Raw genomic sequence first — 16,962 nt, forward strand, 5'->3', positions numbered from 1 at the left:
CTGTCTTGGTCCCATTTTAATTTTATTGTATAGATGTTGTCACCCTGGCCAGCCTTTGCAGGAGCACGGCTCCATGTTGGAAAGGAAAGCTGGTTAGAATCTCTAGTGTCTCTCTCTCAATAAAAAATATGCAATAATTATAGTTCCATTTTCAGAAGTGCTGAGCAGTATTGAAGCAATAGGGAGCAGCAGCTCCTTTGCTCATAGTAGGGTTCATATTGTGTCTACCACCTTGTGGCGAAACACTAGATTGCACTTAACCAGTTAGCAAAGCCCTGGCAGCAGTTCTTACTCAGAGTGTGTTTATCCAGCTAGAACTCAAACATGGGATCCTCAGCAGCAAATCCACCAGGTGAATCAATGAGAACCCATCTCATGAGCAAGTGTTTCAAAGCTGAGGTAGGGTCATCCCAGCTGGCAGCCATTCCTTGCAAATCAGATAGGAAAGAAAGTCCATACAAGGCAATAATCCTATTCCCAAGTGGATAAACAAGCTGGCCAAAGAGTGAACCTAGGTGAAAAAACAGGGCAACTGCCAACGAAAACAGCAGGCTCATACTATGTTTGTTTTTGCACTAGAAATGCAAGGAATAAATACAAGGAAGGGAAAAGAAGATTTCAAGAGTTGCATTTCTGCATTACAGATCAGCCAGCTGGAAAGCAAGTTCCAAGTTAAACAGCATGCTGACAAACAGTGAGGAAATAAAGTGAAGATGACAACAAAAATCCATCCAACCCATATGGAATGGATTATTGACTAAGCTCTCTCTGACAGGTGAAATTAACTTCAATAAGTACAACAGAATCTTGCTTTCATTCACTCAAACAGCAAGGGTCTGATTCCCTGCTGTTTTCTACCAGTTTTACCCTAATGGAGAGACTTCGGATTGAATTTACACCTGAGTAACAGAGAAGAATCAGCAACAAAGCCAGGGTGACTCACGGGTTTTGAACCAGTACATTTATATCAGGCAGGGTTCTGATTTTTTTCCCTGATATGGAGATACCAATACAACCCTAGCGTATGTCTATTCCAGGAGAGCTTTACCAGTCTGGGAATACTGGCAGGCTGTATCAGCAAAGCACTTCTAGTGTGGGTGCAGCTTATACCAGCAAAAATGTGATTTGCGCTGGAGTTGAAAAACCACCTCCCCTGAATGAAACAAGCTATACTAGTCAGAGTGCAGCTTTCCTGGTGTAACTATCTACACTAGGGGACTTCTGCCAGACCTGGCCTAGGATGGATGCAATGATACTGTTATTAAGGTGCCTTATACCAGTATCACTTATTCCCCTTCCTGTACAAAAATAGCTATACCAGCAGAAGCACATTTATACGTAAGCACAAGGTGTAGTTAAAATGGGAAAAATTTGTTGTGCAGACAAGATTAAAGTGACAACGGTTTTGGGAATCAAACTGACAAAATGTGCCAAATACTAATCTAAATTAAATCCAGAATAACTCTGTTGAAGTCAATGGATTTACACCTATGTAATAGAGACCAGAATCTGGGCATGGTATTTTTCTTAAGCCCAGATTTCCTTTTGCTTTGTTCTGGCTGCTTATTTTTTCTTTAAATGATTTGTGTTCTTTGAACTAGACGAGGAGCAAAACTGCAGCATCTTCTGTTAAACTGATTCAATTTGTCTTGAGTCTGAAATTCTGGTGAAAAAAGGGCGTTTGCCTTATTATTGCAGCAATGCTACCGACAGCTCCGACTGATTGAGTATAACTGAAGTATTAATCCCAGTTTTGGACCAGATCTTCAGCTGGTGTACGTCCATGTCGTTCAACAGAGTTTATAACGAATTTACAATACCAGGAGATCTGGCTGTATATTTTTCTGATCTATTAGGTGTCTAAATGACTGCTCTCTTAACCTGTATAATAAATGGCATTAATTTCACAGAGCAAGTGGACAGAGTAAAAATACAATGGCATTTTATACTGAGTGAGAGTGTCGCTGCTTCAACCAAGTTTCCATCCCCAACTTCTAAAACAGAAAGGTATGTGACTAGCATCAGCATATTTCTGAATGATATTGGTTCAGATATACTTACTTCCTCAACTGGAATTTCATCGTTCACTGGACAGGCAATGTGATAGGAGGGATATGGATCAGACCAGCCATTCACTGTACAGTTTCTTCTTACCAAGCCTGCAAGAAATGCTTGTTTTTATTGCTAATCAAGGCCATACATTAGATCGTAAGCCCACAAGAGCAGGGATTATCGTTTTGTTCTGTATTTGTACACAGGGGCGGCTCTGTGTTTTTTGTTGCCCCAAGCACGGCAGTCAGGTGGCCTTGCTGATCGCATGGATTTGGCGGTGGCTCTGCGGGTGATCTGCCGGTCCTGCCACCAAATTGCCACCAAAGCCGCGGGACTGGCGGACCTCCCACAGGCGTGCTGCCAAAGGCTGCCTGACTGCTGCCCTCACAGTGACTGGCAGGCCACCCCCTGCAGCTTGCCGCCCCAGGCACGTGCTTGCTGCACTAGTGCCTGGAGCCGCCCCTGTTTGTACAGCACCTAGCGCAAAGGGGTCCTGGTCCATGACTAGGGCTCCTGGGCACTACAGTAATTCAGATAAATAATAATATGAATGCATTCATTCCACGACAAAACAGAAAGGAGCAGTAGTAGGTAGCTTGCTAATGAGGAGCTTCAGAATGGGCAGGGGCAGCATTCCTGGTGGGTAGGAAGGACTTACATTCCTGCTGCAGAAGAATACATGAGAGCAGTTCTAGGAAGAGATACAGCTTATGAGGTTCCCTGGATCTTCTTCATCCTAATCCTAAAGTATGTCCTGACCTGATTGGTCCAGAGAGAGGGTCCCCGAAGACACCACCACCTCCATCAGCTCTGTCTGAATCCCAAACACCACCTGGGATGGGAGACTTTGTCTCTCTCCTCCCGTCCCTCTCCCCAGTGTATGTTTTTCCTTCCCCCCTCTCTCCTATCCCTCTCCATTTTCTTTCTGGCTAATCAGAATCTGGCTTAGCCGGCCAAGTCAAGATTGTATCTTTTGCAACAGTGCCGCAAGTCTGTGACCAGAAAGAGGTGAGTAAAGCAATGCCCTAACCAGCCCGGGCTGGTACAAGTTTGCCAGATCTTGGAATGGCTGATCAGATCAGGTGCTCTGCCCACGTTTCTCCAACGGGGAGGTTGCAAGGGAAAAGCAACACCAGACACAGAAGCGGCATTTTCTATTTTGCTGTTCTTTCCTCTCCCCCTCTTGTGTGTATTTGTCTTGTTTTGTCTTTTAGGAAAGGTGATCGGACATGAAGAACAGCAATGACAGCTTCAGCCCATCTCAACCAGAGACGACCCATACCTGCAGGGTGAGGACAGCGGCTTCAGCAGATGTTACTAAGCATGCTCAGTTCATGGGAGCATGCTCAGTAGAAGCCAAGCAAAAAATCGTGCCCTTCTCATGCACATGATGCCTCTGATATCAACTAACTTTTTCTCTTTTTCCCCCCAAAATACAGTCACCACCATCTTTAATGCCATGTAAAATAGTGTCAAACAAGGGCTTTTTCCTTCTAAAAGCTCTCTCCAGCTAAAGGGAAAGAGAACAGGGGATGTTGTTAAAATGAAAATATTATTCAGTATTTTATATGTCAAATGCTTTAACTGTTTCCCCTTATTTTCTGTATCTTTAATAAAAAGCTTAAAGGATGTTGACTGGTGTGTCTGCCATGTTACAAAGCATGCTGGGGCCTCTATTACCAAACCCCAATTTTTGTTTAAAACTGTTTAATGTTGGACAGCAACAGGGTTATGTTAACACCGGATTCCATCTAAATTAATAAAACACGACTTAATTTAACTCCTTTGAACATCAGTTTGTGGGATATCATTTCTAAAGTGTGAAGATTTGGAGGGTTAAGATAATATTCTCCTACTTTATAAAGGAGTTTTACCATAAAGAAAGTTATAGCTTTGTAACTGCATGAAAGAGAGAAATAAAGGACTCTGTCACTGTCATACCCTATCCTCCTTTTATTCTAAGAGAGACGTCTTTTGCAGTATCTTCAGCGAAATAATTTTTTAATCATAGGATTAAAATTAAATAATATGAACTTTGAAATAAAGAGTTTTAAAGCAATATTATGCCAGTCTTTTAACAATAATGTAAGCATGTTTTTACATTGAATCTATACATTACGCCCTAGAGAGGCCAAGAATAGGAAATAGCTAAATTATTTCTTTTCCATAATTAAATAACTATCATTCTGCAATAGAGAGTAAGGCCTCTGTTACACCTCAAGTCTGGCAAAGTTTTGCCTCATTGAATTGCCCAGCATGGAAAAACACCCCCAACCAAACAAAAATTTGTAAATACATTTCTCACATATATAATTTGTAAAGGGTGAACAAAGTTTTAGATTCCAGGGGACAATATAAAATTTCCATCATTTACAGTCAGGCTTTACAATAAAAAATAAAAATTTAAAAGTATAGGCTTTCCTGATGAAGATGAAAAATCTGAAACTAGGTTAGAAACTGTACACAGACACTTGAGTGTTAAAAGGTAATATCATAAGCCCCCAGAGGCAAGGAGACAGAACTCCCAAGCTAAGCGGGACAAAATCCAGCCTACATATACAAGATGTGAAAAAAGTCATATCCTGAGAGATGATGCATATATAGCCAGAGGTGCACAGGGTACTAAAGGCATTAAATATGGACATTTTGGAGCTGTTTGCTGAACCAAATCAGTCAGGGAGTTCACTCATATTACAGATAATCAAGAGGGCATTGTTTCTGGAATCTATCACTTTTGATGATAAAAAAGCCTGCCTGGAGAATGAAATTGTATATCCATGGCAAGACTATTAGATTTAAAATTCCCTTAGGAGCTAGCATCACAGTTATCTCCGAAGGGACTTACAATCACCTTCAACACTGCCCAAAGCTGATGTCACCTGACAGACCACCTGGAGGGATTTTGAATTGCATGATCTAGTTCACCACAAAAACAACTCTCAAAGAAAAAAGCTATGCATGCAGAGTGTGTGTGATCAAAGGACCGCAGAACAAAAGCCTTCTCAGCTGCAGTGTGATAGCCCTGATGGGCCTAGTGAGAAAGGTGGAGGAACTCAATGTGATATGTATTGATACTGGACTTTTGAAAGGAGATCTAGTACAAATAACATTAAGAGACTATGCTAAACCATACACATACAGCTCACAGGAATCTTAACCCATTATTTCATAAAGAGGAAACTGAGTTAAAGAGAATGGAAAGTATTGGCATAATCAAGAAAATCTCTGAGCCAGCAGTATGGTGTGCCCCAATGGTACCAATTATAAAGAAAAATGGAAAAATATGAAGCTGTGTGGCTCTTAAAAGATTTAATGAAGCAGTTGTGAGAGAAAAATATATCCTTCCAACACTGGATGACTTTCTCCCCAAAGTGAAAGGATATATAGTATTTTCTAAGCTGGATGGCTCGAGTGGATTCTGCCAAATTCCTTTAGCCAAAGAAAGTGCTAAACTAACTACATTTATCACACCTTTTGAGAGATTCTGCTTATGAAGATCACCTTTTTGGATGAATAGTGCACCTGGAATTTTCCAAAGACAGATGGCAGAACTGTGAATGAACACAAATGGAGCTGTAGTTTTCATGGCCAATATTCTGATAGATGGATCTTTGGTGGAAGAACACTACAAAACCCTCAACAAAGTCCTAAACCTAATCAGTCAGTCTGAACTGAAGCTAAACAAGGAGAAGTGCATTTTCTGTGTACCCCAAATCCAGTTTGGGGGACAGACAATAAAGAATGTTGGGATCAGTCCTAGACCTGAGAAAGTAAAAGCAATTAGAGAATGGCATGCACCAAGTTGTATACTGGGAATGGTAAATTACCTTGCTCGATACCTACAAGACTTTTCAGCGCAACAAACCACTGTCTGAACTGTTAATGTCCAACACGTCTTGCCTAGGTGGGGCCAAACCGAGAAATTGCCTGTGATAAGGTAAAAGAAATTATCTCAACGACTCCAGTTCTCAAGTACGAGGGTGTGAACCAACCCACAATGGTCAGTGCGGATACAAGCAGCTATGGCCTCGGTGGTGAATTGTTGCTACAACCTGGCTCTGAGTGGAAGCCAGCTGCATTTTGCTCTCACGGGCTTACAGAAGCGGAAAATCGACATGCACAGATTGAAAAGGAGGGCCCGGCAAGTGTATGGGCATGTGAGAACTTTTACAGATATCTGTGTGGACTGGATTCATTTGCCTGGATAACAAACCATAAACCGCTTATCACCCTCATCAGCTGAAAAGACCTGGACCAAGCACCACTGAAATGCCGACATCTATTGCTAAGGTTTATGGGATTTAGCTCAATTGCTAGATATGTTCCTTGGAAAATCTAGTAGTAGCAGGCACTCTGTCATGGAGCTCAGCATTGTACTCAACTACCTGTGAGCTCAAGGGTGGTGTAACAGCTGATGTGAATGCTGTGGACACATACAGACAAGTGTCATAAAAGAGGCTACTCCAGCTACCAAAAGCAACCTTGACAGAGAAGCAACTTCAGGAAGGTCTAAGTTACATTGAGGCAGCTGGCGCAAGTATTTAAAGGACACTAAGGAGGTGACATGAGACAGCTTTGTGATGTGTTAAGCGAGTCAAATGGACTCATGATTAAAGGCAATTGCATCATAATTCCAGATTAAATGAGAGGAGAATTTCTAAACCTCATCCATGAAGGACATCAAGGATTAACTAAATGCTGTGAATGGGCCAACCAGTCAGTGTGGTGGCCGGGCATCAGAAAGCACATAAACAATAAAGTTGCTGCATGTGACCATTGCAGAACTAGCAGCCCAACACAACAGAAAGAACCTTTAATAACAACACCTCTAACAGAGAGACTTTGGAAGAGACTAGCTGGAGATTTACATGCATTCAGAGGATATCATTGCCTGGTCATTGTGAACTATTTTTCCAGTTATTAGAAATAATGTTCTTGAAAAACATGTTGCAATGTTATCGAGAAAAATGAAGTGCACTTTTGCTCACTTCAGTATTCCAGAACAACTAGGAACGGGCAATGGACCATAATTCACTGCAGCAGAATTTAAGTCATTTTGAACTAAATATGGTTTTAACCATATTACTAGCAGCGCACATTACCCACAAATGAATGGAGCAACTGAGAGAGCTGTACAGCCAGCCAAGAAAATCGCAAAGCAGGAAGGTCCATTCCTCGCTCTTCTGAGTTACAGATCAACATCAGTAGCAGCTACTAGATATAGTCTAGCACAGGGGTCAGCAACCTTTGAGAAGTGTGTGCCAAGTCTTCATTTATTTACTGTAATTTAAGGTTTTGTGTGCCAGTAATACATTTTAAATTTACCGGGGCCAGTGGACGGAACCCCAGATTGGCACCTGGCTGAGCGGGGCCGACTGCCAGGACCCCGGCTGGTAGGAGCCGGCGGACAGAACCCCAGACCGGCTATTCTAACTTGGGAGAGGAATCTGTCTCCAAGGTGGCCAGACAGGAAGAGAGTAGCCAAATTGGATTAAAAGGTTAAAAGAGCTTATGAACACTTTTACAAATAACATCACTCAGTTGGACAACTGCTGTGTCTAGAACCTGGTGACCACTTTTGTGTCAAACTGAATGGAGGAAAAGGAGAGACAACTCCAGCTGCCATAAAGAAAAAGAATTAAGCACCCAGATCATATGTAATCGACACCAACAGTGGAGAGTTCAACAGAAACTGTTGACAGCTACAGTTTGTTCCTCAGAAAGAACAATCAACAGAGCAAACTCTACAGATGGCGGAAGCAGCTCACAAAGAAGACTTAGAGATTCCAAACCAACCACGGCTAGTCATTGCAAGTAATGGACGGCCAGAATACCAAGTCGACACACATTTGGGTCATGTAATTAGAAAAAGAGTCTGTTTCAGAGACGTGCCACAGGCTGATAAGTACTGAACTTCAAAGACAGTGTGAAAGTGTAAATATTGTAAATGGTAGGAATGTAGAACTTAAAGGGGGAGATGAAATGGAATGTTAACTGTATTATCTGTTCAACCACGATGTGGTGTAAAATATCTTATTTTAACTAACCTCAACCATGCCTGGCACAGCATTAAAGGATCTTACGATGAACACAGCTGGTGTATATAAGTGAGCTCTGTAGCCGGAAGTACATGACAGTTTGTTTTGAAAGATTTGCCTACCTGAACTGCTTCGCATACAAAAAAACCTCGACCAAACAAAAACTTCTCTAAAACCAGTTTACAAAGATGGGACATAGGCCCCTTCATAGGCTCAACGCTTGTAAACAGCAAAGGAAGTTTGTGATTCCAGTGTACAGTAAAAAAAAAAAAAAGACGAAAGCTATAACTTTGTGCCTGTCTGAGGGACAGAGATAAAGGCTGTCGCCTATGGCACTGGTATCTGAAGAAACATCCCCTGCCCCAAACTCCTTCCTCCTCCTTTCCTGACCTTTTTTTTATCTAAAACTGCCATCCTCTCTGCATGCGTCTGCTAAACATACTGTTTTAATCACATCAAATAAAGCTTTAAAAATAAGCTATCAGAAACTTTTAAAAGCCTCTCCCCTCCCTGCTTTCTTTAAATCTCCTCTTTAATTAATACCCTCTTCCTCTTCGACTATCCCTTTTAACTTCTTCCCTAGTCCCGTTACATTAGGGCTTGAGTCCATCATAAGGCCTCTGCTTTCAGCACTTTCTCAGGTTGTTCATCTGTCTTGTATTATTCAGTAGCCCGGTTACACCTTGTGTAAAAGTAAAATGTAAAGTGTTAACTAAGAACAGAAAAAAAAATAATTCTCTAGGACCCTGTCAATGTTATGGTCAACAAACCCCCAAAATGTAATTGTTGCTTTGCCGGTGTTGCTATGCAGTATCTCCAAGCATGTCACCTGCCAACGATTTTGAGAATCTGATTTATTTACTATTTCTGATAATCTGGGGGAAAGGGATTGGAAAAATTGGCACAATTATGGGAGAAATAATGCCTCATGAAGTTGGGGCAATCTTTTCTTTGACAAATGTTTGTTCACGGTAAAGCATGACAACTAGCAAAGAGTGGCTAGAAAATTGTTTTACTAAAACAATATTTCAGTCATGTATCAATGCTCCTCTAAAAGGCAGGCCCAGCTCTCGTCTGCTCAAGCCCTGTTTTTCATGTTAAACGTTTAAAAGTTTATGACTATTTATTTTTAAAGCTTTAGTTGATGTGATTAGAAACAGCATGTTTAGCAGATGCATATGGCAGTTTTAGATTAAAAAAATGTCAGGAAAGAAGGAGGAGGAGGTGTGGGATGGGGCTGTTTCTTTAGATAAGGATGTTAGAGGCTACAGTCTGTACCTCTGTCTTTCATGCAGTTACAAAGCCATGGCTTTTGCCTTTTACATTTTTATTTTTTCACTGTACACTGGAATCAAAAACTTTCTTTGCAATTTACAGGTGTTGAGCCTATGAAGTGGCCTATGTCCCATCTTTGTAAACTGGCTTTCGAGAAGTTTTTGTTTGGTTGGGGTTTTCTGTATGGGAGGCAGTTCCGTTAGGCAATGTTTCAAAGGAAGCTATCACTATTGTTTAAAGGTTGGGCTAGTGTAGCTCTTAAGCATTGTGCTATGATTTGTATTCCACTCAACCTCTTCCTCTGGTTTAGACAAAAGCAAAATATTTATGAGTGGCGGGGTGGGGGCAGGAGCATGTGCAAGAAGTTACGGTTTTCAGGGCCCCATACACTGTAGATTTGTATCCTGGATCCATCTCATAAAGCCTTTGGCTGAAAGCCCCTTAAAAACCAGTCACACAAAAAAACCCAGCTACTAATAGCCAGAAAAATGTTAACACCAAGGAGGGAGTGGGTGCAAGAGGTAGGGGTGTGTGTGTGTGTGTGTGAGAGAGAGAGAGAGAGAGAGAGGGGTGGGATTTAAAATAATTAGAAAAATTAATTCTTTAGGGCCATTTCAATGTGATAATCAAACGGGAAAAAAAATAAATGTTTTGCAGGTGGCTCTATAAAATATTGCTACAAAAGTGATGAGATTGATGCATTTCAATTATACCTCAGGGCTCTTTTATCAGTACAAAATCATTTTGTTTGGGCTTGATGTTTTGCATCATTGTAGCTGCACAGTATAGTCAATGGCTTTGCCCCCATTATTCTCTTAGGTTTCATGTTAAGTCGCTGCTTTAATTTTAGGGTCCGGGGTGTGTCCACAAATACTGGCAAACAAAAATTCTTGTTGCCTTTGAGGTAATTCTATCAAATATCACGAAGGCTGTAGAGACAAGGATTTTAGCTGTGTTCGGGTTTTTCCTCTCAGTCAGAAACGACCAATCTTCTTGTTGTGTCCGAGTATGAATATTCCTTCATCCTGAAGCCTTTGTGTTATATATTTGCTGTTTCTGACCTCCTAATTATATTCAATCCCCTCCCCCCCACACACACCCCTTGTACCCCTTTGCACCCATTCCCTCCTTGGTGTTAACATCTTTTGGATATTAGTCGCTGGTTTCTCTGGTGCGATTGGCTTGTCCTGCTGGTTATTAAGGGGCTTTCAGCAGAACGCATTATGAGATGGATCAAGGCTAAACCTAAGAATCCCAGAGCAGGAAATGAAACTGCAGATGAAAGGGATTTGCCTTATCCCTCGTTTATAACTAACGTGTCAGGCGCTGCCAGGGAGGCAGGAGGTTGAGCTTTGCAGATTACTTTTTCCTTTTTGAAAATGCCAAATCTAGATCTTTCCTGGAAGATCATTTCCCTCTCATCTCCCACATGTTTGTTTGTAGTGAGTTATTAAGCCAAAGTCACCTCTGGAGTATTGTCTTCGGTGTTGTGTTTGGCCCAACGCATATGCCATTTTAATGGCACAGTTCTGCTTCTCATCTCAACCCTTGGCCCTAAGGAACAACCACATCACTGATTCCTCATCCTTTCATCTCATCCCAGGCTTTATCACAGCCTGAAGCTCCTATGATCCTGTGCTGAAGTCCTGACTCAGCCAGCACTGAGAATGAACTCAACAGGAGTGTTTACCCAATGGGCTGATCCCAAAGCCTGTTAAAGCCAATGGGGATCTTTCCACTGACGTCCGCGTTCTTCAGCTCAGCCCTAAGTAGGGACTTCAGGACCAGGCCCCGTCATGGGACCTCTGCAAGGCCGCATATGAGCTGCAGAGCACCCTCAGCTCCTGTTGAAATCAACGGAGTGGTAACTCTGCGTAACCCAGCATGGCTCAGTCCCGTGTAAGCTGCTTTCTCGGTCCCTCACTTTCATGAGCACAATGGTCACGTGCACAGAGGTAAAGCGGGTCCCTCACCTGGCTCCTTGAGGAAGTGAAAGAGAACCTGGGGGCAGGGCAATGTGGGAGTCTCACCAGCTTCTGCATTCGGCCAGCACAGTAGCCTGTCCCATGTTTTCCTGCAACCTGCCAGGAAAGGGAAAACACATTTTAAAATTTGCATATGAAAAGTCAAATTTTAGACATGATGCAATACGTGAGAGTATGTCGGCATGAGGAGGAGCATTACGGCAGCAAGCTCACATGATGGTATCTGTCCAACTTGCTGGTCCCCTTCATTTATTTTTTTCTAGCTCACTTCTTGCAGGCAGCACAGAAAGCATAGGAGGGAACGGAATGAGGAAAGGTAGGTGGCGCAGTGCACTCAGGCTGGGAAACAATTCCATGCCTACAGGGCAGCGTGGCAAAGGGCACAGAATCAGGAGTGGGAGAACGAAATGAAAGGACCAGTGGGTGGCAGAATGTGGTCGAAGAACTGAACAGTGAGGATAGACCAGGGGAAAGGGAGGTGGGCCACTGAATGAAAGACCAAATCATTTGAACTTGATGTACTGGGTGATGGGGAGCCCGTGGAAGGAATCCAAGGATCTGAGTTCAGGTCTAGAACCGAGTGGGGAGGATTCACTCATTTCTCTGAACCGGTTCTCACAACCCTGGCAATTTTTCACTTCACTGTCCAACCTGCATCCCTTTTGAGCTGCCACATGCAGTACCTGCAGTTTCATTTCCATGATCTTCAGCACCCCTCAGACATTCATTCTCATTTCTCTTCAGCTCAGCTACAAAGTCACATTCTGGATGGATGTGCCCAACCACCTGCAACGAGAAAGGCGCCATAAGGGTGCTTAGCCCTGGCTTGGAGGTTAGGGCACCACTCCATCATGTAACCCCAACTATATAGGCCCAGATCCTCCGCTGGCATAAATAAGTAGAGCTCTGTTGAAGTCAGTGGTGTTATGCTGATTTACACCAAAGAGCAAATCCCCCGCCGGTGTAAACTGGCATAGCTCCATAAAATTCATAGCTGAGAATCTGTCCCCAGGTAAAAATTGACTCGGAAGGTTTTTCATCGCTGAAGCATCAACCATAAGATTTGCCCTCTGCAAGATTTGTGTCTCACAAGCATCTCCTGCCACTGACTCCTAAGGGAGCTGCTCTGTTTCCTTCTCATGCTGTTTGCCCTTCTCCAGCTTGAATGATGTTATGGGCAGGATATAATCCTCCGGGCTTTGAGGCTTTCGCAACCATACGTTCTGATGGCCAGGTCCTACCCTTTACTGCTTGTGTGCTCTGGTGCGGGGGAGAGCTGTGCACAGAGACTTTGAACAGAGAGGACCTCTGCCCCACTTCTCCCCCTTGCTACAACAAAGCAGGATTCCAACCTAGACCTGCAAAGAGCGCCAGTGAGTTGGGTAGGACCAGAGCACAATGGCTACAAGCAGACATAAGCTACTGGATTTTCCATGGCACCCAGCCAGCTGGCAAGTACATTGTGCTAGAAACAAGTGGGATTATTCAACAATTTTATATATTTATTTGGAGGGGGGGTGAGGAAATGCCAAATTGTCAAAACCAAAACTTTTTGTAGGGAAGAGTCAGTTTCAACTAAGCTTTGGGCAGGCACAGGTGTGGAACTAGGGGTGTGGGGGGAGCTGCAGCACATCCTCTCTTGAAATGGTTTAAATATAGAGGTTTTACAGTTTGGTTCAGTGGCTCTCAGCATCCCCACTATAGAATTTGTTCCAGCAGCCCTGTGGCCAACAGAGGTTTCTGACGTCCTGGACAGAATTTGTAGCCAGAGAGAGCTCCTCTGTAGAATAGCCATTAGCCTAGGACACTGACCTGGGGGACGAGGAGTAAAATCCCTGCTCCAGATAAAGTAGAGCAGAGCTGTGAACCTACCTCTCATATACCAGACAAGTGCCGTCACCACTGAGCTATTCTAGGCTATAACACCCCTTTTTCTCCCCTCTGGTTTTTCTCAAAAATATAAATGTCAAAAGGTCTCGGATTCCTCCCACCGCTGAACAGAAACTATTCTGACATCTCCATTTTCTTCACAGGAAGGGAAAACCATTTCCCACCCAGCTTTATTGTGTGCTGCGGGTGATAGCCAGCAGTGCACATGATGCCTCTTCGAAGGGGCAGCAGGGTATGCTTTGGTCACCTGGCACCGTCTTTCTTTGCACCAGCCGGATGACGCTTGCATATCCACATATGGCCCTGACTGCTCCACACTGCCTCCACCCTGTCCTTACTAGTCAGGGAAGAAGTGTTACCTATCAAAGCATTCGTTTTTTTAAAAAGAATCAAAACAGGATGAAATCTATCCACTGAGCAGGTGGCTGACTAAATTCGACTCGGCTCATTTTCACACAGGAAGGATAAATATTCAGCGAGTTTTGGAAATAAATATCTTGCTTTCAGGTCATTCAGAGGGCAGAATGTAATGGTTTTAATAAGCCAGTGTTCTCCATTCATATTAACATCCCTATACCAAGCTGATATACCGACCTTTTGAACCGATTGCTTATTAGTTTACCATCTGAGGCTCTGTTCCTGCTCCTAATGAAAACACTGAATATTTTGCCATTGCTTTAATGGGAGTAGGATTAGGTCCCATGTGTAAGGGGAAAAAAGAGATTAGATCCAGGATTCCATGCCATGGAATTCCATACACAACCATGGCTGTTTTGACTTCAGGACTTGGAAACTTACCAGTGAAACTGGCGTGTATATGAATATACAAATGTAGTGGAGATGTTGTGATACTGTTTTCTGTGTCCTGCACCTTTAAATGTATGGAGCCTTCCTTGCTGTGTGCTAGAGACCAGCTCCCTTGGGTCAATTCAAGGTGTCTGGGAAAGAGTCGGTCCCACACTACACACAGTCTCTTTTTAATTTCTCATGCAGGCTTATATTTGTCCTTCCTTTGTTGTGTTCCTTAATCAGTAATGAAAGTCAGCTATGCTGAAAGGCCATGATTTGGTCCCTGTGTATTGAAACCCCAGAAGAAAATAGGTTCCCAGCATGACAACCAGGCATATCTTTCAATGAACGGATAGTTTATAGAACTCTATTGGTTTAATGAACTGTGTCCAGAAAGATCTCAACAGGGTGGAAATTTACCTGCTTGCACAGTGAAAAGAACTTCTCCTGGAAAAAATAACCGGTGTCTGCATGTGAAAATGGCCTTGGAATCCACTAAAATATTCAAGGTGAGAACAAATAAATGTTTGACTTTTTCATAGACTCAGGAAAATACAGTTTTTTTGGGGGGGTTGTTTAGTTTCCAAAGTTGTGAGAACTTTTACCAGGTGCCCCGGAGTTAAATGTGCATGTTTCATTTACTGCAGGTGATTTAAAAGTTCTGGCTCCTCCTTGATCATGAGCACTTGCAACTTCCTCTGACTTTAATAAGAATTGTAGGTTCTCAGCCCTAACATTTGTGAATTACTAGAATCTAGTGATTAGAGAACCAGATTCCCCACTGCCTTGTGCAGTCATTTGCACCAGTCCAAAGTGTGGGTGTAAGATTCGGCTGTTCCCTCAGTTTCAACAAGCCAAGACAGAGAATGCTGAGCGAGAGACACATACAATATTGTGTAGCCAGCCAGAAAGTGATGTTGGAATTCAACATGGCTGCACCTTCCAAGCTAATGTTCCAGATTCCTGATTTTTATGCATGCACGCTTCTGCGTGGAAAAGCTACCTGTTCCCGCTCCAAAGTGTTTGCTAGCCTTTCCCTTATCACTATCAGGGGAGGTAGAACTCAAGGGTTTAAGCATTAGCCTGCTAAACCTATTGTTGTGAGTTCAATCTTTCAGGGGGCCATTTAGGGATCTGGGGCAAAAATCTGTCAGGGACAGAACTTGAGCCTGCTGTGAAGGCAGGGGGCTGGGCCTCAATGATCTTTCAAGGTCCCTCCTAATTCTATGAGATAGGTTTAAAAAAATATATTCATGTCATAGGCCTTCCTTTGGCAGAAAGCAAGTGTGATTATGGTAGGTTCATTTGCTGGTGTTTTTACACTGCTGGCTGTGCTAAGTAACCCACACACCCGCTGGGTGTGGTGTTCTGGCCCATCCAGACCACTTCAAGAGAGGGACTGAGTCTTCTCCATGGCCTTAGCTAACAGTCAGGTGGCTTTTAGCTCACCTTGTAGGGGCTCATGCATTAAGCTCTAGAGGTCCCACGTTCAATCCTATCCACCCACAACCAGGGTCTACCAGCGTTACACTAACACAAGCTGACTTTGGGTTACAGAAGGCACTGAATATTCAGCTTTTGTTGCCTTCTGCCGAGGCAGTGGATGATTGGACGAATAGGTGAGACATTATACCAACTTGGCACAGGACTGGGAGATAGAGCCATACTCATAGCCACCTTCTATTACTACAATGCTCCAATCAAAATCCACAGTCAGAACACTCCTAAACTTAAACTGCACTCTAAGTCTCGGGCCCATATCTAGCAAGGATCTCTCATCTCACCTTGCATCCGACTTTGTGATCATGCAGTTTGATCCTGCAATGATGGCTCATGTGGCACAGAACAAACAGTCCTACTAAACTCTGTGGAATTACTGATGGGGTGAGATTGCCTGCACGACTAAGGGACTCAGGATCAGAAGCTTCACAGGTACCATTTCATGAACTTACTATTTCGGGAAGCAGGGAGTGCTTGACACCTCACAGGAGGCTCTCAGCACCTTGCAGGCTCAAACCCACAGTCTTTTCTCACACGGCTGCATTAGCCCAGCGTATATAATACGAGCTAAGAAGGTGCATTAACACAATGCAGCAGATCCTTAGTCCCCATTCTGTCTTGCACACAGTTTTTGCCCACTCAGGGCTAGAAATCTTGAAGTTGCCCCAGCTGCTCAGATTTTAGAGTTGGGTCAAAAAATATGGCATCCGAACCAGTTCTGATTACAGCTTCCTGGCCTAATGATTTTAAAGGGACTTAGTGATTCCGGGGACTCCGTTTCTGTGGGCCCAACTTGAGCCATCATAATGGGGCCAGGTTTTCAGAAACCGCTGCACAGCTATTACCTGTAAAATGACCCATTAAAGTATTTCAAATTGGCCATCCAAAATCACTAGGTACTTATGAAAATGTTGGCCAAGGACTTCAGCATATTAAAATAGTTATTAAATATATCTACGTGATGCCTTCACTGTGACATTAGAGCTCTAATGGTCTTTCACTCATGTAAAATACAACAAAGGCCACTGGTTAATCACCGTCAAAGAATAAAGACAGTTTGGAATCCACAGAGAATAAAAATACCCTGGTCGTGCCAGATCATTTTCCAATTAAAAAGCAAAAGAACTATTTCTTCTTGTTACAAATGAATATTGATTTAACCAGAACCTGTCCCAGACAGAGCCTTCTCTCCCATGTTGGGAAGGACATACTGATTGTACTGATTGTTCAAAGACTTGAGCTTCTGAGCAGGGAATCTCATGATGTTTATGCAGAGCTGCTTTGGGGTACTGGGGGATAGGAGCCAAGATTGCTGGTACATTTGAGGAATGCATGCAGGAGCAGGGAGCTTTTAGCCTAGTGCAGTGGTTTTTGCCTGCTAAAAACCTGAGGTTGTGAGTTCAATCCTTGAGGGGGCCACTTAGGGATCTGGG

The 16,962-nt window shown here is 43.1% G+C and overlaps 1 protein-coding gene across 1 annotated transcript in view; it reads right to left on the reverse strand.

Moving 5' to 3' along the window:
• Positions 1 to 16,962, reverse strand: part of GHRHR (growth hormone releasing hormone receptor) — a 36,523-nt gene that overhangs the window by 16,877 nt on the left and 2,684 nt on the right. Inside the window, exons 2-4 of the mRNA XM_039526044.1 lie at positions 12,034 to 12,136; positions 11,339 to 11,446; positions 2,062 to 2,159 (exon numbers count right to left, since the gene is read on the reverse strand). Coding sequence (XP_039381978.1) covers positions 2,062 to 2,159; positions 11,339 to 11,446; positions 12,034 to 12,136 — 309 coding nt within the window. The remainder of the gene's footprint in view (positions 1 to 2,061; positions 2,160 to 11,338; positions 11,447 to 12,033; positions 12,137 to 16,962) is intronic.

The sequence above is a fragment of the Mauremys reevesii genome, linkage group 2 (assembly GCF_016161935.1).
Source record: "Mauremys reevesii isolate NIE-2019 linkage group 2, ASM1616193v1, whole genome shotgun sequence".
In the NCBI taxonomy this organism is placed as follows: Eukaryota; Metazoa; Chordata; order Testudines; family Geoemydidae; genus Mauremys; species Mauremys reevesii.